The sequence below is a fragment of the Coccinella septempunctata genome, chromosome X (assembly GCF_907165205.1).
Source record: "Coccinella septempunctata chromosome X, icCocSept1.1, whole genome shotgun sequence".
Taxonomy (NCBI): Eukaryota; Metazoa; Arthropoda; class Insecta; order Coleoptera; family Coccinellidae; genus Coccinella; species Coccinella septempunctata.
In genome coordinates this window covers 14,059,077-14,082,373 of record NC_058198.1, presented here as the reverse complement: position 1 = coordinate 14,082,373, position 23,297 = coordinate 14,059,077, and the positions used below count along the sequence as shown (strand labels likewise).

The 23,297-nt window shown below is 41.0% G+C and overlaps 2 protein-coding genes across 2 annotated transcripts; both read left to right on the top strand.

Moving 5' to 3' along the window:
* The first annotated feature begins 11,291 nt into the window (after nucleotides 1–11,291).
* Nucleotides 11,292–13,795, top strand: LOC123321749. Its single transcript, XM_044909485.1, has 2 exons — nucleotides 11,292–11,383; nucleotides 12,091–13,795. The coding sequence occupies exons 1-2, from the start codon at nucleotides 11,292–11,294 to the stop codon at nucleotides 13,793–13,795; spliced, it is 1,797 nt and encodes a 598-aa protein (XP_044765420.1).
* Nucleotides 13,796–16,026: 2,231 nt separating this feature from the next.
* Nucleotides 16,027–21,612, top strand: LOC123321748. The gene is made up of 3 exons (XM_044909484.1): nucleotides 16,027–16,884; nucleotides 19,805–19,861; nucleotides 21,533–21,612. The coding sequence occupies exons 1-3, from the start codon at nucleotides 16,128–16,130 to the stop codon at nucleotides 21,610–21,612; spliced, it is 894 nt and encodes a 297-aa protein (XP_044765419.1). The 5' UTR covers nucleotides 16,027–16,127.
* The last annotated feature ends 1,685 nt before the right edge of the window (nucleotides 21,613–23,297 follow it).

Below are 23,297 nucleotides of genomic sequence, written 5' to 3'. Positions count from 1 at the left end.
ATATTGCTGAACTGGCTCAGCCTCAAAATATCACAAAAGTTTCCCAGCAGAATTGACTTGGGACAACTATCAGGTCCAGAAAAGTTTGAACAATTGAAGTCGCCAACCGACAAGACGGACTCTCCGACAAATCTAATCTCCAGAAGTGTTTCAAGCTGGAAAACAGTTATATCGGGGGGGATGTAGAGTACACAACAATTAAAGGAATTGGCTCAGTACAACGGCACAAAACAACATCTATTAAGGGAACGCGATCCGTCAAAAATGATGTATCCAAAATACTGAATACCATGATGTCAGAAAATGCAACAAGTACACCGCCACCACAAGATCTACCAACTCTAGCAAATTTTCTATCACACCGTACCACCCTATAGCCGGTCGGGAACACTTCACCATCGTAAACCGAATCACTAAGCCATGACTCCGTTACACAAATGACATCATATGTAAATTCGCAAGCAGATTTGAAAAATGCCGGTAACTGCCGCAGTAATGCTGTACATGTCTCGTTCATGACATGTTCAATGTTTTATTCCTTACAGGTGTACCAGTATGTGAGACATCAGCAGCTGTCGGAAGATTGGCCCCATTTCCAAGATCAATCAGTGATGTTTCAGCCCTCTCCGGTTGGATCGGGGACATCCCAGGTGAATTGGGAACCTCCACATCCAAGAGGGACCGTTCCTGCCGACTGGATGGCTGTCCACGGGTGTTGCTACTACGCAGCTGCTCCAGTGTCTCCAAGGCCTTAGTTGTAGTCGCCTTCAGTTGTTCGATCAGTTGTAACTGTGCTTCATCGGAAGTGATAATAAAGTTCAGTCTACCCTGAATGTGTGTTAATAGTGTGAATATTCGCGAAAATTCGTTAGCTGCATTAGTGGAGTTGAAATTCTGAAGTGCTTCCACTAAATCGGTGAGTTTATTTTGGCATATATCGATATCCAGTGTGGGGTTCATTGATGTGCAAGGCTGTAGCGTTATGTCCGACTGTAACACTTGTCGTAGTAGACTCCGCTTTGTCATCACAGTGCTTGGTATTGACTGTCCTCTCAATTCTAGTTCATGAGTCAATTCATCACTGAGCAGCCTGTTCACATCCATGTTCAATGACATATACTTCAACTATTTTGCCACCCGACTCACGATCCAGTAACTCACACTCAATAAGTTCGATGCCCGGTATGAAATAATGTAAATTTAACTGGTTATAACGGTTCAGTATCACTGAGTCCGATTAAATATCACTGTCACTAAAGCCCGGATGAACAACAAACTCAATAAAATTCACTGAAGCCCGGATGAATAATGAATTCAAAAATTTACTAAAGTCCAGATGGATAATTAATTCAATAAAATCCACTGAGGCCCGGATGAATAATTAACTCAATAAAATTCACTGAAGCCCGGATGAACAATTCAATGTCTAATCGAGGAAGCACCTATTATTCTATCACTCAGTATTTATCGGTCACTTGACAGCTCACTTTTAACCTAACACTTGTTCGAAGAAATAGGTTACCTGTCAAGAAAATATTTCAGACCAAGTCCACTATCGGTTTTAACAGCCAAGAAAATTATTTCGGTTCAAGTTCACTTACAGTTTTACCTTTCTGAAGTTATTCTCGGTTCAAGCTCACCTAATCCAAAGGGAATAATTCACCAACAGTGTATCAACGGTTTCAAATAAAATAAAGTAATCAGAGAAACAACAAGTCCAATGCAGTTATAATCACAATAAAATATCAGAGTTAAGGGGGAAAGGGAAAAAAACCAAAATCAGTTTTATTATTCAAGTGAAAATCATAAGTCAATTCAATATTGTGCGGTTACCAGAAATAGCTGGTTAACTGTTCGGTTCTGTCGTAAAGGTTACCTGTGTGTGTTCTATTATAACTCAAAATAGGTTAACTCAATGCAATCAGCAAACCGGTCACCCAACTGATCAAAATTAATTATATTTCAGAAATGTAAGCCGGATAAAATATTTCTTGCAAGCCAACAACTGAATAAATTGAACCATGAAAAAAAAAAGAAGTTATTCCAAAACTGAACCCGGTTTCAAGACTCCCAACGCTCGGGCGTCAATTTTGTAACGGGTTTAGTTCGAAAAAGGGTTTAATCTCGAGCGCCAACTATTCTTTCAATAGGGAGGAATAGCAAACCCACTCAGGTACCTTTTAGTTCGGGGTTATCTAAGGTGGTAGAGATAACAAGAACTTTAAAACCGAATTTATTACAACAATCTAAACAAGAGTGAACCATACAATTATTTCCAAGTCAAGAAATATATACAGCTGATGACCCAGTTCAAAAATGAGGAAAACAGAAATGCAATAATCAACTTGTCACGGTGATCAGAAATTCAAACTCAACACCTTGAAATTAATGAATTGAACAATATTCAAATTAATCATATTCAGTCGAAATATCAGGTATTACAGAAAGAAAATAATCAATAGCGTTCACTTTGAATCCTTCTGAGACGGTAAAAGATGTACGGGGTTCATACAAAATTTACAGTTACCGGGTGTCTCAGAAAGATCCAAGTCTCTGTAATCGGTTAATTAAGCAATAGGCTTGATCCTGAGCACTTTCAGTGATTTTCAGTGTACAGGCCAATCAGAATTGAAACTATTAAATAAACGGGACGGGGTTGATGCAGGTGAAACACAATGCAACAATTTACAGAATAACGGGGCAGTTTATCGTGGTCTCTCCGTGGCAACCTTGGGTGTACACGCCAAGCATTACCAGCAGAAAAACTTCGAGACCTCTGCCGATTGGTTTCCGTCACCAGATAGCCAGGAAATCTAAACGGAACACAACAGGGTGTGACGAGGCAGATTTTGCCCCGCCACGAAAGGAAATTTCTTCACCTATACTGGTATAATAAGACCCATCAACCGAAATATTTTCGAAGAAAACCGTTTTCTGAGTCGAGAGAAGTCTTTCAACTTGTTCAGTTTTTCCTTCTCTTAAGTTGTTTCTGTCTCTTTTCTAGCCGGCTGATTGACCGGGCAATTTGAGTTCAGCCAATGGGGAAATGACTAACCGATAGTGGGGACAGTTTTCGTTTTCCCGAGGAGTGGTACTTCTTCGAGCCCTGCGCGGAAGGTCAAGAGCGAGGTCAGTGGAGATCGAGCTGCCGAGAAAAGTGCGTAAGGTGTTATTACCGTGAATTGGAAATTACGTCAAGAAGTTTGAAAGTTTAAGGCATGTCACTTGTAGCATTATTGTTCCTTTCGTAGTTCATACCTGAGGGCTATTTTCCGCTTTCTTGAGTCCGTTGGACTGGCTGAAAATAGTTACCTACCGTTTAAACTTGACCTAGTGATCGTAGACTTTGTAGAGTGCCAGTTTCCGCGTCCGTTATTCGACCGCCGTTGGGTCCCAGGAGGACTTGGTGTTCCTACCGCATTTATGGTGATTATTTGGTTAATATTGCAAATTACAGGTTGACAGCTTCTTCCGACCTGCTGTCTGACTGGCAGCCATTTTGAGGGTCACAGACAGAAAGAGAGAGAAGGAGAGAGAGGGACAGAGTGCACTGCAATTGGACTGAAACCAGCCATCGTACCACAGAAATCATAATATATATACTTACTCTAGAATGCTAATGCAGCGCTAGAAAATGCGGCGAAATAGCGAAATATTGACAGTTGTCGTTAATGCGAATGTGCACCATTAGTTTATTTCTGGACAGGATCGGCTTCAATGAAATAGTATGCAATTGTTGAAGATAAACGGGAGTTATCAATGTAAAATTTGCATTTTGGAGTCATTGATTAAAGTGCATTTAATTAATTGGTGATTTTCACTCAATCTTGGAATAGCACCTAATATGATTAGATTATCGTTGATTATAGTGGGGATCCTAGGCGACATAGAAAAAGGAAGTTTTTATGACAGGTGCTCCCATGCTGTATTTATGGAAAATGTAAAAGTACAATTGTTTGCATGCAGGAACTCGGGAGGAGGGGGGCCGGCAGCGAAACCAATAAATAATTCTGAAATTTGAGGTATTGTTTATTCTTATACAAAGACAAACAGTAAACCTACAGTACTAAATATAATTATTGGTTGTAAAATAATATCAGTTCACTCAATTTTTTTGTTTTTAATTCTCCTCGTTTTGCAATTTTGAAAAATCTTATTTTTGATTAAATTCTTACAATTAATCGAATCAACTTCATTGTGTGATTCAATTCATACGGGGAAGTATCGAATACATGGTCTTCCAAACATTTGATTATATTTCTTTGCTGAACCAAGAACAATGAAGCCTGCATAATAAAGGTCCCAGTCAACCAGAAATGTAACAGTAAGTCGCAGGGAGTACCCAAAAATATCGCATTGAAGCGCTTCTTTGAGAATTTTCATGGATGTACTCAAGATTTCACATTGTGGACATCAACGTCCGCATATTGTTAAGTTTGCGAATTCCTCAACTTTAGATCCCTAGTGGTTGCATGTAACATCATATCGAGATGTTCCGATGAAGTGAACATAGCTACTACTATGCGACTTCTCTCTGTTGATATTTTTGAAATATTGAATCTGTGATATTTTTAGAACATGAAATGATGTGTTGTGAATAAATTTCGATGAACTCTACCCAGCGCCTTCTCTAAGAAAAACTTTCAGTAACTGTCCGAAATGTTCTATTTATCAACACGTGGTCTCGAGGTTAACTCATAACCTAAATCCCGCTATGCAAAACGTGGTGTGACTATTCGTGTTTCGTGCTGTGACTGCGTGGTGTTGAGAGAATGAACAAACAAAATCTTTATGAATGAATTTTGAGAATGATTTTTTAACCGAGCTGTTCTATTATTAAATTGCGTTTTAGTTAAGTGTAACTTGACGATGATTGATTAATTAACGTGCAGTAAAAGGCGAGTATAGTTATATAACCTCTTGAAATAATGACTATATCATGATCACTTCTTGGCCCTCTTATCTTCCCCATTTTTGCACCTGCTTTGTAACGTTCAACGTTACCTGCTTTGTAACGTTCAACATACCTCATATGAATTTATGTGATTATTAAGTCATAAGTAACATTCACAACCTTCGAAATCAAACTTGGAATTTATTTGAATCATTGAGAGAACAAATTATTATTTTAGATACTGTGCTGGAAAAAATCACCTTTCACTGTTGTTAGATTTTTCATGACACACAATTTATTACTATCAATACAGCTCTGATTTTTTCTTCTTCAGCTGGACCATGCCGTTCCTGAAGTGGAATGAAGATTTATAACAGGATACCTATATGTTCTTCATTTTATATATTTGGATTTGTATGAAACATATTAATCTTGAATAAAAAGATATCAGTAATTCATATGGTTGTTCAATTTCCCTTTTGAGGATGAAAGCAGAATGCGAAATATATATGTAGGTAAGAGTAAACACAGGGTACAAATGAGACGTTCAGAGCTGAAGAGGCCCAAGCTACAATTTTTCTGAAATTGAGTTTACAAGTATATAAAATTTTGATTCATTTTTAGGCAGTTCTTACTGTTGATTCAATTCCAGAAAAATTGTAGCTTGGGTCACTTTTGCTTGAAACGCCTCGAATAAAGAGTGCAAATTGATTGCCACGATGGTAATTATCAAATTGAACATGAATATAACTTCAATAGAGGATACACTTTGGTAGTTTATTCTGTCAAAATAATCGTTCCAAAAACCTTCAAAATGAGAAGTCGCAATGTTGCTGTCTATGGTGCTTTTTTTTACACCTACTGTGTGATGTTCTGGGTAATTACCCGCGATATGCAATGTTGCGGACACTCTCCAGTAAGTACTGGTGGCCTTTTTTTAAATCAACATTGTGAAGTCGCATTTCCACAGTGGTAATTCCCAACAACTTCCCTGTGACTGAAACTGGTTGACTGGGGTGACCAAAAAATTCTTTTTAGTCGGCATTAGGTTATTGGTTATGTTCAGCAGTTGCCGAATTTTTTTTTCTGTGTACATACAAACCTGAATGACATCTTTGAATGGTTTTATAAGTCCACCTCTATCCTTCCTGTGCAATAACATGAATTGTTGGCGATCGATTGATTTATAATCCGACTCTTCCAAGAAATCGAGACATTCGGTGCATTTAATTTGTTTATAAATTGACCGTACAACATATCCGGCTATGTGAACTACTACATTTTCATTCAACAGTGACAGGGATGGTAGAATATCAACTATATACATAAATTCATCATCTTCTATGACCAGCTCATTATAATCGATTTCATATTTTTTAATAATTGCCATATCACACAGATCCAGCTCTGGGGACACATTTCGTTTCGTTTCGTTTCGTTTGAGGTAGAGGAAGTGAGCATTTTTGTATTATCTAATATATCGCAATTACCTTTTAATACCTTCAAATCAATGCTGAAGCAGAGTCTTCTGAAAGTGTAGTAGAATTGATATGCTGTAGGATTATTATTCTAACCATTCCGTCTCCTGAAAAATGGAGAGAAAAGAAGAGATAACATCAATTTCAGCACTTGGACATGAGTAAGCAAAAGGACATAAAATGTATATGGTATGAGACGTATGAAACTGAAAGAATCAAAACAACCAGAGAAAATGCATGAAATAAGACTATTCGGACATATTCAGCGAGTCAATAAACATTCTCACAGCCGGCTTGCTGGCGTTTGTCCTGCAGTAGTCCTGGAGTAGAATCCCAGATTTGCATGAAAATTTGTGAATTAGAATCATATTAAAGATTGATGTGTGTAAAATAAGAACTTTCTTACCGAACGCTACAGAAAAATAATTCTAGATGGTCTTGGCTGAACTTGTAGGTCAGCAAATATTTCAAGGGCGAATTTTCTTTCTTGACATATTCATCAAAAATTCCTGATATTGATTGTATTGTCCATCACAAGTAACCGATACTACTTTCACTCCAACTTCATGCAATTTTATCAATGCCTCTTTTGTAATGTTCGCTTTTTCAGTACCCGTCATTGAATTTATGAAAAAATATGCTATGGGTAATTTCCAGTTACCCTGTAAGGAGACCACCATTAGAACTAATGCTTCAGTGGCGCATTTGCGTGAATCATCTTTGATCCCGGTCCCATAATCTTCATACCCCCACGTTTTCATGTCTCTCAAATCGATCTGTTTTTTTATTACCATTTCATCGAGCATAAGGCTACATAAAGTGCCTTTCTTTTTCTCCTTATTTTCAGCGACAAGGACTTTCAGGGTAGAGAAGGAATTCTCGCAGAATCCAGGCTCGCAACTAACCTTGCTCAGCCATTTTCGGATGGTTGAGGGTGCTGGAAGAGCAAGATCAAAGGTATTTGTAACATATAAATAAGCGTTTGATGATAGAAATTGTAAAGTCATTGCGAATATTTTGATGTCTTCTCCGTATGAATGTTTAAATTGTTTTCCCTGCGATTTTTTCTTTTGAACATCTAAGGATCTTTTCAATAAAGAGAACGGTAGTCCAGTAGTGACCGATTTTGTCATCCACTGAAGTCCATTCTCGGAAAGTCAGTTTTTTTTCTTCACAGCCCATAACAATTGTTTTACGTTAGTAACTTTTCTTTTTTACCGTTGAACTTTCTCTTTCATTCTTTTCAATTTTTTTTTGTGCAACAGTTTTCCTAACATTAGCCTTTTCTACTTCATGAAGAAGTCCTGAAGTAATCACACTGAAAATTAATACTGTTTCAGAATTATTTAATATCGTTAAATATCAATGAAACAATCGGAACCAAATGAAACGTAATCTGATATTGGAGTTCTCCAGCTCGTCCTATAATGAACATAAACTTTTTCGCATCAAAATCATTCAGTAATATTTTAAAATTTCATCCAGATAGAATGCTATCAATACCAACCTATAGGTTTCTGGGATTCCGTTGTCCTGTCTAGCCATTTTCATTTTGCTCGTAGGACCATCGCTTATTGTTGAAATATCTTCGCGACTTCTTTCGCGACTTGCTGTTGAGGAAATGGTGCTACTAATAGGTGACCTGCAATAACATCAGTTGTATTCAATATTCCTATCAAGAAAACCACTGATTTAATCATAATTTTTTTTTGGGGTAAAAATCCAATATTACAGGTATTCTTTTTTGTGGCAAGTTATATTTGCACTCCAATTTTTATTCCACCACAACGCTTTTCAAATACTCTGATTTACACTTGAACAAATTACAATTACAACTACTAATGAATTACATGATTTTCACTGCCATGGGTTATTTTACCTAGACATGTTTTTTGCTATTACGGTAACATCCTCAGCTGGACAAAGGAAAGATAGTGGCATGTTAGTGAAATCCAGGAATTCAATTTGTAGTATGGATTTTCGTATGGCCCATATCAATGCAGTGTTAATAATTCATTGGGTCTTACCTTTCTGTAGTCTCCAAAGTGCAAAAACGGGCGTATCTAGAAGTATTACCTTTTTCTCCAATGAAATATAATTAATATATATTATATATAAATATTCAACAGGATGTTTATAATTGAATGCTTAACAATGTCACCCTCTATGCTGGGTTCATGCATATAAACTACGACCTGATACGGGAGTTCGTTCCATTGGCTGAAGGCGATAGGATGATCTGTATTAGGCCTGAACCCAACATTAGGAGCAGCATTCAATTATGAAACACCCTTTGTATTGTATTTGTATTTCTACAGTGCTTCTATCTCATCCATACCAACAATTTCCTGTGAGTAATCTTCGTTTGAATCATCTACGTTTTGCGGCATTTTTGGAAGGTACCTAGAACTATAAAAAAAACTTTGGACCTATAATATGTAGGTACACTGGAGAAGAACAATAAAATTAGGCCACATGAGAAAACGTAATGTAAGAACATCTTGCTCTGTTCAGAGAATTTCGTTCTCGTATTCAACATCCACAACCTTATAAGAAATACCTCTTTCGTAAGCGCCAAATACACCTTAGTTCTCCGAACTACTTAGTTCTTAGTCGAAAGTGGATCAAGTTTCTCGTTATAGTTCTTAGGGTCTCAGTTTTTCGGAATGCTGTATAAACTCCTCTATTCTTCAACTAGTTTTGGACTCTTCTGATACAATTTCTAATGGTAGGTTCATACAGGGTTCTTAAGAACTCATACCAAACCAAATTCATCGGCAGACGGCGATTTCGTGAACGCCAATGCGATTGTTTTTTTGTCTTAGTTCTTAGAAACTCTGTGTAACCAACCATTAGTGGAAGGTTTGGGGTTCTTATGGAGGCTACATAAATGTACCATCAATATTCATTGGGATTGTAGTAACAAACATGAATTGTTGCTAGTTAATGCTCGAGCAGCAGAAGTGGTTCACCAATACTCCTTACCTTCCTTGCTGAGTTTTATAATCCCCTTTTCGCAAATAGAGTTTGGGAACCGCATTCTTTCTCAATGTCACTCTTTTACCTTCAATACATATATCTTCTGGAGAAAAATGTTGGCTGCAAATTACATTTTTCTCACTCACAAATCCTTCGATGGGACTCCTTCCTAAAGCCCTCAACCAAGCATCACTTCTCTTTTTTGTGATGCTGAAAATGATAAGGCTTCTCGAGAGAGGTTCAACATAAGAAAATTGAAAGTAGAACTAACGGAACCGATGGTTGGTTTATAACAGAAATCATGTACCTACCAAAAATAATCAACTGCAGGAATCTTTCCTTTGTTCGTACACCACAACACTACACAGTTCATTGTCTATCAAAAGCACAACTATCCAAATCGAAAACGCCGAAAGCAGAACGTGAACACGGTAATGACAGTCGACACAAAACAAAAGATTTCTAATCTCCGCTCAAAGCCAAGACAACTCCGTCCCTGCCTGAACATCTTACAATGTCAGAAAGGAAATGCGCTGTTTCACGATCTATATTATTTTCCATGAAGCTTATTGAATCATTATTTGGATTTTCTGACAAATTACCCAAATATCACGATATCCATGTATTGTAGTCCTGAGAAATCTCGCATGAGTCTAAAAATACATTTGTTTATGGAATGAAATTTATTTATTGCTCAAGTTTATCCGACGAAAACTACGATTGACATATGAGTTAGGAGCATTCGGCAACGTTTGATTTCAAATAAACTAATGGTGCGCATTCGCATTAACGACAACTGTCAATATTTCGCCGCATTTTCTATCACTGCATTAGCATTCTAGAGTGAGTATATTGTTGCCACCCTGTACACAAGGGCCCCATTGTTAACATATTCTTGCTCAAGTCAGCATTTTCCAAAACAATATATAAGTAGCAGCATGACGCTCTCAGTTCAGTTCAGATCGTACCGTTGAGATTGATTCTTCATTCATATCGCATAGTTCAAATTAATTTTCGTATCTATTGATCTATTTCTGTATCTTGTGCCTTCCAAATAAATTAATTAAAAATAACAGTGCGTTATCCTTCGTAAAGTGACAATCTATCAATCTAATAGTGTTAACTAAAGGTTTTACGGAGCTTTACCTCAATAAAGCTGCCCTGGTGACAGCGACCCTGCTTTCTGTTAGTTTTTTTTAAAAACTAAGTTCGTTCCGAAAGGAATACAACAATATATATTACTAGCTGACCCGGCAAACGTTGTTTTGCCATATAAATAATTTCCTTTTGTATGTTGTATCATAAAAAAATAGAAATTAAAAATTTTGTCTAAAAAATAAAAAAAATTCAGGGGTGGACTACCCCTAACATTTTGGGGGATGAAAAATAGATGTTGGCCGATTCTCATAGATACCGGATAAGCACAAAAAATTTCATCAAAATCGGTCAAGCCGTTTCGGAGGAGTATGGCAACGAAAACTGTGAGACGAGAATTGTATATATTAGATGATTTCTATGATTATTCCCGGCCATAGTTCTGAGTCTTGAGATCTGCCCACTCTGGCGTTGAAGTCTCCAAGGAGAATAATTCGTTCCCGTTTTGGGATTTTACTTGATGTAGCAACGAGTGTTTCGTAGAAAGTGTCCTTTAAGTTGTCAGAGGAGTTCAAAGTGGATGCGTATACAGCAATGATGTTCACAAACGTGTTATTCGCTGCAGGAAAGCGTAGGGTCATTAAACGTTCTGGATTTTCGGTAAGTTTGGCGGCCAGGTCGTTTCTAATGGCAAAGCCTACGCCATGTTGTCTGATTTCGCCTTCCGGCAAGCCTTTCCAGAAAAAAGTATACGCTTGTTCTACCAAGCTACCTCTGGAGAGGGTACCTAACAGGCCACAGTGACTGCAAAATAGCACAGGCATCCCAGCACAGGCTGCTCTGGTATGTTTCCCTTGGCCACACCTCCAACACATACCAGGTCTTATCTCGAGATATACGTTATGGCCTATGATCTTTACAGTTCGCACCGACGGAGGTGAGTATTTGTTTTGAGTTGGTTCTAGTAGCTGTACGGACATGTTGTTCTCGGCTGGTAGGCACGGTTCTTTTTGGAATAAAACAAGGGTGAGTTCTTCAACTTTCGTACTGCATGGTTATTTGAATGTAGTATTTCAGTGTGTTAACGATTACCCTCAGTCTACCGGCACCCGGATTCGACAGACGGTACCGGTAGGGAACATGAAGCGCCAGCGGACCCTCCGGCCGCCTCTACCCTCTGGTAGCAGGGCTCACACTTTTTGTTTCAAAGTCTCTGTCCATCCTGGGGGGTTCTGAGTATGGAGCCAGTTACGTCGGGATATGGATTATCTGCCTGGCATCGGTTGCGAGTGGTGCGGTTTGTTCGGTGTTCGGTTCTAGACTCACTGCGGTGATGAACAGCCGGCCACTCCCATTGGTCGGCCGGGCGGCAGAGGGCCGGCTCGTCCACCAGTAGTCCTCTACGTACCACTTCACGGCCGGATGTAGAAAAGCCAACTCCTTGTGTCGTTCCTGGCCCGTGGCGTGGCCAGTGTTCTGTGGACTGGTCGCAGGCGCGGCATGGCCGGGCGGTGGCTACATCCATTGCCACAAGACCTAACGCCTAGAGGTCCACCGCGGCGTCATACGGTTCCCCTCCTTTTTCAGCAATGTAAGTTTCAACTTGTGTGTGTATCTTTTATCTACAACCTTAAAATCTATTAGACATAAAATCTCGTCTAACAACCTCACAGTCACTAGAGCAGACAAAAATGCAGGTCTGGTTATCCTTCCAACTTCTGTTTATAATGAAAAAACATTAAAATTCTTCGAAGACAATAACATTCACGCAAACGTAACTAACATCTTGACAAGGTACACCACTCGATTGAACAAGCTACTCAGGACGGCCTTGCCTACCCTTCAGAAGTTCACCCCTAGTTTAAACATTCATAACATTAAAGAAAAGAACCCACAGATCCCAAATCTATATAGTCTTATAAAACTTCATAAAGTAGACAAGAGCATCAGACCTATAACTTCAGCACACGGTTCACCAGCCCATAAGGTATCAAAGGTCATCAACCACATCTTGACCCATCAATTAGGCTATAAATCACCCATGTCTGTAAAAAATTCGATAGAATTAGTCAACATCATAGAATCCACCAAATTAGACTCGAACAATGAGTATATTTTAGTTTCCTTCGGCATAGTTAATCTTTACACAAACATTCCAGTCGCAGAATCCCTCTCTTTACTGAGGGAATTCCTGAATGCTTGTCAGACCCTAAGAGACTTCAATATTGATAACGAAGACATCCAAACGATAATGAACTTAATGGAACTTATTTCTAAGCAAAATTTCTTCAGCTTCAATGGCAATGTTTACACTATGACAGATGGTGTACCTATGGGTTCACCCATCAGTGGACTTCTTGCAGAGATCTTCGTAGCTTACTTGGAGTCTCTAATCATCAAACACCACTTATCACATAAAATAATTCTTTGGAGAAGGTACGTTGATGACATATTCTGTATATGGTCTGGAACCCTTGACGAATTAAACTCCTTTCTCACGTTCATCAACTCCCTATCCAGAATTAAATTCACACTAGAGATTTCCGATAACAACAATATTAACTTCTTGGACTTGAACATTACTCTGAACCCCGACAATTCGTTTAACTATAATATTTACAGAAAGCCCACACAAACTGACGTTGTGATCCCTAAGTTCTCCTACCACTCACCCCAGATCAAGAGGACAGCCTTCTACTTTCTTCTGAACCGCCTGCTTAACATTCCCCTTACTAAAACAGACTACAATAAAGAACTTGGTAACATCTACAAGATTGCCACCAACAATGGCTACCCTGTACAATTTGTGGACAACATCTTAGCCTCTATCAAAGAAAAACGCATTTACAAGAAAGTGTACCCTCATACTCCTATCAAGAAAACTTATGTGGTGGTTCCTTACTTCCATGGATTCAACTGCAAGTTAAAATCTCTACTTTCCAATCACGACCTAGCCCTCATTAACAGCTCACATAAAACTTTAGAGAGACTACTGGTTAACAATAAACCAAAGAAAAACAACGCCCAAAAAAGTGGAATTTATAAAATAAATTGCGACAACTGCCCTGCCTTCTATATTGGTATGACAACCAGAGCCGCAGGAATCAGATTTAATGAACATGTCAAGAATAGACCAGCTTCAGCGATGGGTAGCCACTTGCATGAAAATGAACATTCCGCTTCACTCGAGGGACTGACCATAATTCACGAAAGCGACGACTTCTGGAGACTAACTCTTCTAGAACAACTCGAGATTCTGAAGAACAAAAATAGTGAACACCTCCTCAACGAGATTAAAGATTTTCCTAACCCAAATTTGTTCAAACTAGTTCTCTTTCCCAACCAATGACTCTCATTTCTCGTTACCCCTGTATATCCACTCGACCATAGAACGTCAAAGTGCCATACTCAACCGTCAACTGTCAGTGAGCCTTGTAAGATCACGTTATGTACCCGTCTGTGCTGCACATTCCATTCTGAAAAATTGAGCTAACCTATACTTCTATAATATCTACATGTTTTGTCTGATTCTTGATTTCAAAGATAATCATTGTAAATTTGCATATTTCTCGACGGTGAGTGTATAAAAATGCTATATAGCATGAGACATGTTCAGATGGTTTTTTAAAATTCTTGTTCTTACTATTGTGTTCTTTCAGCTGACCTGATGATGGCCCCACGGCCGAAATCGATTGTCATAGATTATTAGTATCAATAAAACGTGTTTTACCGATCTACTTCTGATTTTGTTATTGATTTCACAACACGTTTATGGAGAATTTCATTCACAAAATTAGGAACCTATTTTTGCAATCATGAAAATTGTCATTTTTCAGTTGAGCTCATTTTTTATGTCATTCGGGCGAGAAATAAATATTTTAGTTTATATGACGTAGTTTCATTAGGGTAAAACCACATTTCCAGTGAAGAAAAAGAATCAAACATTAATTTTTCTGCCAAAAAATGGGAAATAAAAAAAAATATCCAAAATTAGGATACTTTCCTATATGTTAAAAGATACAGATACCCAGAAGTCCATAAAGAAGAAGTGAAACCCAAATTACAGACCTCTTAGATCAAAATATAATCAGACCAAGTATATTTCCCTGGTCATTTCCTATTGTTGTATCCGGAAAACAAAAATGGCGCATTGCTATAGACTATCGTACCTGGCCATTGGGGTGAAGTACCAACCAGGCGCGTCTCCAGGTGGCGGATAGGAGGGGTCCTTCTGCTAATGATTACAAATGAAGCTGAGGACTGTGGGACTATAAGTTGGCTCGTAGTCTCAAAAACACTACTGGTAGCCTTCCAAAATCCAACCGCGGACCAACTTCTCCTGCCCAGCTATAGTGTCGTGGCTAAGGGCCTGCACAGGATTAACGGCGCCAACTTTACCGGACAGTCAAGGACTGGCGGCAGTTGACAAACCATGCAAACTTGTTTGCGGGGGATCTTGCCTTAATTGGCCGGATCGAGAGGAGACAACCTCATCAAAAACCCCCTAGTTCAAGGTGGAACATCCTATGCCGAAGAACTTCCTCTTTGAGTAGCTCATTGGGTTAAGATGAGTTCCTAATAGGCGAACTCCGGACACCTGCCGCCCTCCGGTTTCAATATGGCTCACCAGGGTAAGGGAGCACTGCCCTGGCGGACATTTATTTCTTCCCTTCTCGTGGGACCGCTTATGGATACCAAAGAACAAACAAACTCACCAAAACCAGTCGAGACGGGGATCAATCCTATCTCGACGACCGAAACCTCGAAAGAGGAATGTGCAGGAATCGGGGTGAAACCTGATTCTGCCATTACAAACCCAACCCTAGGCGCGGAGGAGAAATCCGGAACCGCACAAGGGGAGGGTATCCCCGAGGCTGCAATCGCTGTAGTCGCTAAGGAGGTTGAGAAGATGAATCTTACCTCCAAACGCAGGCGAATGGCGGGAGCAGCCAAAAGGCACCTGAAACGGCTGCTGAAATCAGGTGCCGACTACAAGTCGGCACTTGCGACAGTACTCCGTGAGGGCGCCGAAAAGGCAGCAGCAAAGGAGAGGGAACCAAACCTCCCAACGCCTGCTGCCAAAACTCCGAAGAGGTTGCGCTCTGATGGCAGTACTCCTAGTGCCAGTGCGAAAAAGCACTGTCCTGGGGGAACGGTCAGCAAGGGGGTGACCTACAAGGAGATGGTGGAAGGGATCAAGGTCGGCATTGTCGACAGGGACCTTGAAGCCAATCTGTCAGCTGAGCAGCAGGACCTGCTCCAGGGCGCCATCTTGAGGCATACCCTCAGGAAGGAGGAAAAGGGAGCGGGAATCCGCTTCTTGAGCTGCACTCAAAAGCCGGGTTGGCTCATGATTAGATGCGCGGACGAGGCTACTGTCTCATGGCTTGAAAACTGCTTGTTGCAGATCAAGCCGTGGGATGGGGCCAACCTCCGCATCGTTCAGGGAACGGAGCTGCCAAAGCCCTACGTATGCGTAGCATACATCCCTGATCCTCCACTAGGAGATCGACCCTCACAGGATGAGGTGCTGACAGGTCTGAGTGTGATGAACCCAGACCTGGAAACAGAGAGCTGGGCGGTGTTACACCACCAGGTTTCAGGGCCGGGCCGGACATGGACCTTCTCTGTAGATGAGAGCTCCATGTCTAGGCTCAAAGCCCTGAACATGATGCCCTACTATGGTTTCGGGAGGGTTACCTTCCGGGCCAAAGAAAAGGGCATGGGTGCCGACAAAGAGTCGGACACCCAAACAAAGAAAGAGGAAGGAGGGGCCAATCCCTCCACCTCCGTTGGCACCTCCAAAGGTGAGCTCGCTGAGGGAGAGAGGTCAAACTCTGCTCCCTCGACGAGCAAAGCGCCGCAGGCGTCCCTTCCCACCGGGGCTCTTCCCAAGGCTGGTAAAACGGCCAGGAAGGGGCCGGCGGTGGGAAGAAAGAAGTAAGCCGCAACATCTAGTGATGGCGCGGCTCTTCAAATGCCTGCAGGCTAATGTGCAACATTCCAAGGCTGGATCCTACCTCCTTGGAAAACGAATCCTGGACGAGAGGATAGATATCGCCCTCATCCAGGAACCTTGGGTTACTTCCCGAGGCCGAATCAACGGCCTCAGTAACCTTCCTGGCAAGGTAATATCACTTGGATCTGGGGAATCACCCAGGTCCTGTATCTTTGTCAGGAACACTATTGACATTTTTGTACTTACAGGATTCTGTTCCAGAGATGTAACATCCATCCTGGTAAAACTTCCCATGGAAACGGGCACTAAAGAACTGGTCATCTGTTCTGCCTACTTCCCTGGTGATACCATGTTCCCCCCGCCAAATGAAGTGCGAAAATTAGTTGCCTTCTGCAGGGGGAAAAACCTTCAACTCCTCGTTGCTTGCGATGCCAACTCCCATCACACTACGTGGGGTAGCACGGACATCAACGAAAGAGGTGAGCATTGACTTCATTCTAGAAGAAGCGCTTTTTGTATTGAATCGGGGCTCTGTTCCAACCTTTGTTACGAAAAATCGGGCTGAGGTATTGGACATCACGCTCTGCTCGCAATACCTGAGCACTAAAATCACTGACTGGAGGGTTTCTGACACGCCCTCTGGCTCAGACCATAGAAATATTCAATTTAACATTGAATTAGGCGGTAAACCCATTCAGGAATATCGCAATCCCAGATTAACCGACTGGGATGGTTATAAACTATCCCTGCAACGGAATCTGAGATCCATCAACGTCAACGTTAACAATCATGAAGACCTAGAGAGGCTGGCCAACTCAATTGGCCAAGCTATAGTCTCGGCATATCATGAAAACTGTCCACTAAGAAAGAAATCCGACAATAGGAAAGTATCTTGGTGGAACTCGAAATTAGAGAAACTTCGTAAAGAGGTTCGGAAAAAATTTAACCGAGCAAAATCAGCAGGTGAGTGGGAAGTGTATCGTCAAATCCTCACCTTGTACAACAAGGAAGTAAGGAAGGCCAAAAGGGAGTCTTGGGAAAACTTCTGCAGCAGCATCGAAGATGCTGCAAGCGGGACAAGACTCCATAAAATTCTCTCCAGAGAGCCGTCTTTGACGCTGGGATCTGTTAAAAGATCAGATGGCACCTATACGGCCTCTGGGGCGGAGACCCTTAAGATCATGGCTGACACACACTTTCCGGATCACGTGCTGATTGATTCCGCATCTGCGGAAGAAGGTAACTTCACCAGTCGCCTCAAGCGACCCAGCAAGGAATGCTGGAAATTTGTCAACAAACTTGTCACTGCGAGCGCGGTGAGAAGGGCAGTTTTATCCTTTCTCCCATACAAAGCGCCAGGTGACGATGAAATATTTCCAGCTCTACTTCAGCACGGACTGGAATTCTTAATGTCTTACCTCATTAGGCTCTTCAGATCCAGCTTGGCATGGAATTTTATACCATCCAACTGGAGGAAGGTCAAAGTCGTTTATATTCCCAAGGCGGGAAAAACAGACTCACAGCCTAAATCATTCCGACCGATCAGTTTAATTTCGTTCGTGATGAAAACTCTTGAAAAGATACTAGACGAGAACGTCAGAGAGGTGATTCTACGGAATCATCCCCTGAGTGCTCATCAGTATGCCTACCAGAAAGGCAAATCCACAGATCTTGCCCTCAATAATCTTATCGGCAGGATCAATGAATCTCTCAACTCCAGGGAGATTGCAGTGGCTGCCTTTCTGGACATTGAGGGAGCCTTTAATGCTGCCCTTACTGAATCTCTAGTGAGGGCTGCCAAGGTTAGAGGTGTCCCTCCTACCATATCGAATTGGATCAGCACAATGCTGAGCTCCAGAAACATCATAACCACGCTTTGTGGCGAAGCACTTAGATTCAAAGCAGGCAGAGGTTGTCCGCAAGGAGGTGTACTATCACCCCTTCTCTGGTCACTTCTGGTTGATGATCTAATTGCAATTATCAGCTCGCTTGACGTATATGTTCAGGCTTACGCTGACGACATAGTTGTTTTACTGGAGGGCAATGACGATGCAACCATCTCAGATGCTCTTCAGGAAACACTAACAGTAATTCAGGGTTGGTGTGATGGGGAGCAGTTAGGGGTGAACCCCTCCAAGACCCTGATTGTCCCCTTTACCAGGAGAAGGAAATTTCAAATCTTTCCTCCAACTCTCTACGGTAAGACCATTCCACTCGTAGAGGAAGCCAAATATCTAGGCATTACCCTGGATAGGAGGCTTCTATGGAACTCCCATGTGGAAAAAGTCGTCCACAAAGCCAGGCACTCCCTATGGGCCTGCCAAAGGATCTGTGGAAGGACATGGGGGATAGCGCCGAAGCAGCTCCGCTGGCTATACGTCACGGTGATCAGACCATTGATCACCTATGGCTGTGTCGCCTGGTGGTCCTGCACTGAACGCGTTCTAACCCAAAATAAACTTACCAAACTCCAAAGAACGGCTTGCCTCATGATTTCGGGGGCATTCCGCTCTACTCCAACTTCGTCCATGGAGATGCTATTAGACCTCCCTCCCCTTCACATTTTTGTCCAGGGAGAGGCAAGACTAGCAACCCACAGGCTCCACCACCTCACCGTGAACGAGCCTGACAAACTCACTTTCGTGCCCAGTCGTCTGTCGGCCCAACTGGAGGCTGACGAGGTGATGGGCATGAGAACTGATCAAATAATCACAAGAACCAGCACCGAGGGAACATTCGTTTCTCTGATTCCAAGCAGAGACGAATGGCTCCATCACAAGGATTTCTATCTACAAGGACCTTGCTGGTTTACTGATGGCTCCAGAACCAGTCAGGGATCTGGAGCCGGAGTCTACAGCCGTAGACCGCTGACCAAACTCAGTGCTAGTCTGGGAAAGTCGGCGACAGCTTTTCAGGCAGAAATCTTCGCCATTGATCTGTGCGCAGGCCATTTACTTGACAGTGGCTGGGCGGGCAGATCGATAAAAATCCTTACGGATAGTCAAGCTGCGATCAAATCTCTCGCGGCTGACAAATGCAACTCGGCACAGGTATTTGAGTGCAGATCTAAACTCACCAAATTGGGAAGTTTAAACAGACTGCAACTGATTTGGATACCTGGACACTCTGGCTTCAGTGGCAACGATGTATCGGATGCTCTGGCCAGAGAAGGCGCGACATCAACGCTTATTGGCCCGGAACCCAGTATAGGAATTCCCAATTCCTTAATCAGGGACCGAAACAACAGCTGGATAAGGCAAAAGGTCCTGGAGCACTGGCGCAACCGTCCTGGATTGCGTCACTCGCATAGGGCTATTTCAGTGCCTCCCAGCCCATACACCAGTCGCTGGCTAGAATTTTCTAGAACTAATCTGAGATCCATAATAGCGGTTTTTACAGGACACTGCAGACTCAGAGCCCACCTCAAAAAACTCAAGATCGTCAACGACCCACTCTGCAGACTCTGCTTAGAGGAAGACGAAACAATTGAGCATATCCTCTGTGACTGCCCGGCGGCAGACAGGGTCAGACTCGGAGTTTTCGGCTCTCCGAAGATGATCCTAGAGGAACTCAAGAATCACTCCCCCTCCGACATCATCTCCTTTTTGGGTAGGATGGGACTAGAGGGAGAGATTTAGCTCCTTGAGCATGCTTGTGTGCTACAATAGACTGTTGGTCGCGGTGGCAGGTTTGGGTTAGTCCGTCCAACACACCCAGCAATCAGTAATCAGTAAATCAGTATAGACTATCGTAAACTTAACGAAAAAACAGTTGATGATAAATTTCCTATTCCAAATATTGACGAAATCTTAGATCATCTAGGCGCAAATTATTTCAGTACATTTGATCTAGCATCGGGATTCCATCAAATCGAGTTAGACGAGGAATCTATAGAAAAAACAGCTTTTGCCACAGATGAAGGACATTTCGAATTTTTAAGAATGCCCTTTGGATTGAAAAATGCCCCTTCAACTTTTCAGAGAGTAATGAATCGAATTCTGCAGCCTATTCTTGGAATAATTTGTGTTGTCTACATGGATGATATTTTGATATCTTCTAAAGATCCAGATAAACACTTAGCAGATATCCAAACAGTCTTACGATTACTTAAACAAGAAATTCTTAAAATACAGTTGGATAAGTCTCATTTTTTCAAAAGCGAAGAGATGTTTTTAGGCTTTAAGATCTCAAATAAAGGAGTGGAACCTAACCCAGAAAAAATTGATGTTATTAAAAATTTTCCAATACCAAAAACCCCAAAGGAAATCAAATCATACCTAGGCATGATAGGCTATTATCGAAAATTCATTCCAAATTTTTCTAAATTCACCAAACCATTGACTCAATGCTTGAAGAAAAATTCTAAGATCAATGTTGAAAATCAAGAATATCAAGAAGCATTCAATATCAGTAAAAATATGTTAATAAATCATCCTATACTTCAATTTCCAGATTTCAATCAACCCTTTGTTCTTACTACGGATGCATCAAAATACGCCGTTGATGCAATTTTATCACAAGGAAATCCACCTAATGATTTACCAATAGCCTTCGCGAGTAGAACTCTCAATACTGCCGAAATTGATTATTCAACTATCGAAAAAGAATTACTTTCTATAGTATGGGCAACGAAACATTTCCGACCATATTTTTTTGGTAGAAAATTCACCATCTATACATATCATCGACCTCTTACTTGGCTATTTTCACTAAAAGAAGCCTCTTCGAGATTAATGCGTTGGAGAATTAAAGTAGATGAATTCAATTTTGAGATCAAATATCGAAAAGGTGTCAATAATAACGCAGATGCTCTCTCCAGGATTAAAATCGATGAATTTAATATTACAGAAAAAGAACAACAATTGTTATCAGATTTAGAATTATTGTTGTTGCAATCAAAAATAATGTTAGGAAAACTGATGAGTATGTCATATGTCAGCGTTCTTGATTATGCGTAGAAGAGAGTTCAGTAGTACGTTAGAAAGTTAAGAGGTAGTACATAGTAGTAGAAGTAGAGAATAGAATCTAGCAGCCATTGTGAATTCAACCTGTCTGTAACTGATTCTTGTTTGAATAAAAAAAAAAACATTAAATTGTTTCCTGGCTTTATCATTGATACTTTCAAAGGCTTCCACTACAGGTTATGGGCCCAGCAACAAAGCTGTGAAAGTACGGTGATAATCGAAGTTAAAAGGAATCTTTTCTGATCGGCGTGCACGTGTTCTCTTTCGAAAGTGAAAATGGAAGTGATCACCAACAAATTGAACAATTCCAATTGGAATGTTTGGAGGTTCCAAGTCAAATTAAGGTTGATTTCGAAGGTATTATTCGAGATCACGTGTGGTGGAGAAACTCTTCCTACGGAAGATCAAGATAAAATTGCGAAATGGAAGGTGAAGGATGCCCGCGCCCAAGAAGCACTAGTTCTTCGGATGGAGGATGAAATCATCTCCCATGTTATGCAGTGTTCAACGGCCAAAGAAATGTGGGAGAAATTAGAAAACATTTTCGAAAGAAAGTCCGAGGTTAGTGTTCACCTGCTCAATGAGCAGTTCTATAACCTAAAATTCAACGATGAAACAGTGAACACATTCATCTCCAAAGTCACAAATCTGCAAGCCAAGTTGAAGCAGAATGGAGAAGACATTCCGGAAAAGATGGTTCTGACAAAAATCATCATGGCTCTTCCAGAAAAATTTCGTCATTTCCGGTCTGCATGGAAAAGTGTCAGTTTGGATTGTCAAACGTTGAACAATCTGACAGCGCGGTTGCTGATCGAGGAGGAGCGGCTGGCGAAAGAAGAAGAAAAATCCGTTGCAACTGGTGATAGTTCAACCAAAGAGGAACAAGAGTTTTCACTCTACTATTATGACGCTGCGTGTTACTTTGACCTTGAGCAGAAATGGGCGGAGTCCCTTACGTCAAATTCGAAATTTTCAAACATAACCTAGCAGACTACTACAGATTTATTATTTTCTGAATCTGAATTATCATGAACCATTCCGAGTCTTTCGCTTGACAAGAGAAGACGTGCTACAGTGCTCCTAGTGCTATAAAAGAGAAAGCGGACGAGAAAGTCGAAGTGTCACAGTGCCGTAAAAGTGAAAGCGGAGGTGAAAGTGCCCACTAACCAAGCTACGGAATATTTGATTCCGTCTGTGAAGTTTGTGTAGGTTCTATATTTGTTATCGGAATTTTAATTCGTTAAAATTCTCAAAGTTGGTGTTCATCCTAAGTGTCCAGAGGATTTTTTTTCTCGTTGGTACTGCAGAAAACATCAGGTGAGCTTATTTTTCGTATCTTTCTTTCTGATTTTTCTCATAGCGTAGAGAATTTTCGATGAGTCGTTTTGTTTTTATGCATGAGATACATTTTTCTTTTTTGTCTTGAAAAATTTTATTTCCAATTTCTTTTAGTAGCAAAGTAATTATTAATCAGATTTTAAAATGTCTGACCATTTGGACTGCGATTCCGTAATGGAAGAAGACGCGCCAGAAATCGCTAATGTCGTGTCCGAACACGATATTTTGAGAGAGGAGACGCAAGTTTGAAAGCGAGGGTGAATGAGCTAGATAGATGCGTATCTAGCTTAGTTGCTGAGATTAAAAATCTCAGGGAGAGGCTCGAGTTGCAGGAGGGAAATAAGGAAAGTCCTTACTCCAAGGCACTCAAAAAGAACATTATTTTGAAAAATGTCCAAGAAGTGAACTTACCGGTTCAAAAACAGAAGATGGAGATGGTCAAAACCCCTCAAAACAAAATTTCCCCACCCGCCAAAAGAGTGAGAAAGGATAGCTCCTCGTCCAATGAAGACTCAAACAAAAAAAGAGTCTTGGAAACCCCAGCCCAAGAGAAAACCACTCCAGTGGAGAGAAAAGAAAAAATCCCCCCA

Bases quoted from the DNA above. Each gene is read 5' to 3' on its own strand.
- LOC123321748 (XM_044909484.1), top strand. From the start codon at position 16,128: ATGGTTTCGGGAGGGTTACCTTCCGGGCCAAAGAAAAGGGCATGGGTG. The intron at 16,885-19,804 runs GTGAGCATTGAC...CGGTTTTTACAG, and splicing joins CACGGACATCAACGAAAGAG to GACACTGCAGACTCAGAGCC. The intron at 19,862-21,532 runs GCAGACTCTGCT...ATACTTTCAAAG, and splicing joins GATCGTCAACGACCCACTCT to GCTTCCACTACAGGTTATGG.
- LOC123321749 (XM_044909485.1), top strand. From the start codon at position 11,292: ATGTTTCCCTTGGCCACACCTCCAACACATACCAGGTCTTATCTCGAG. The intron at 11,384-12,090 runs GTGAGTATTTGT...AAAATCTATTAG, and splicing joins TACAGTTCGCACCGACGGAG to ACATAAAATCTCGTCTAACA.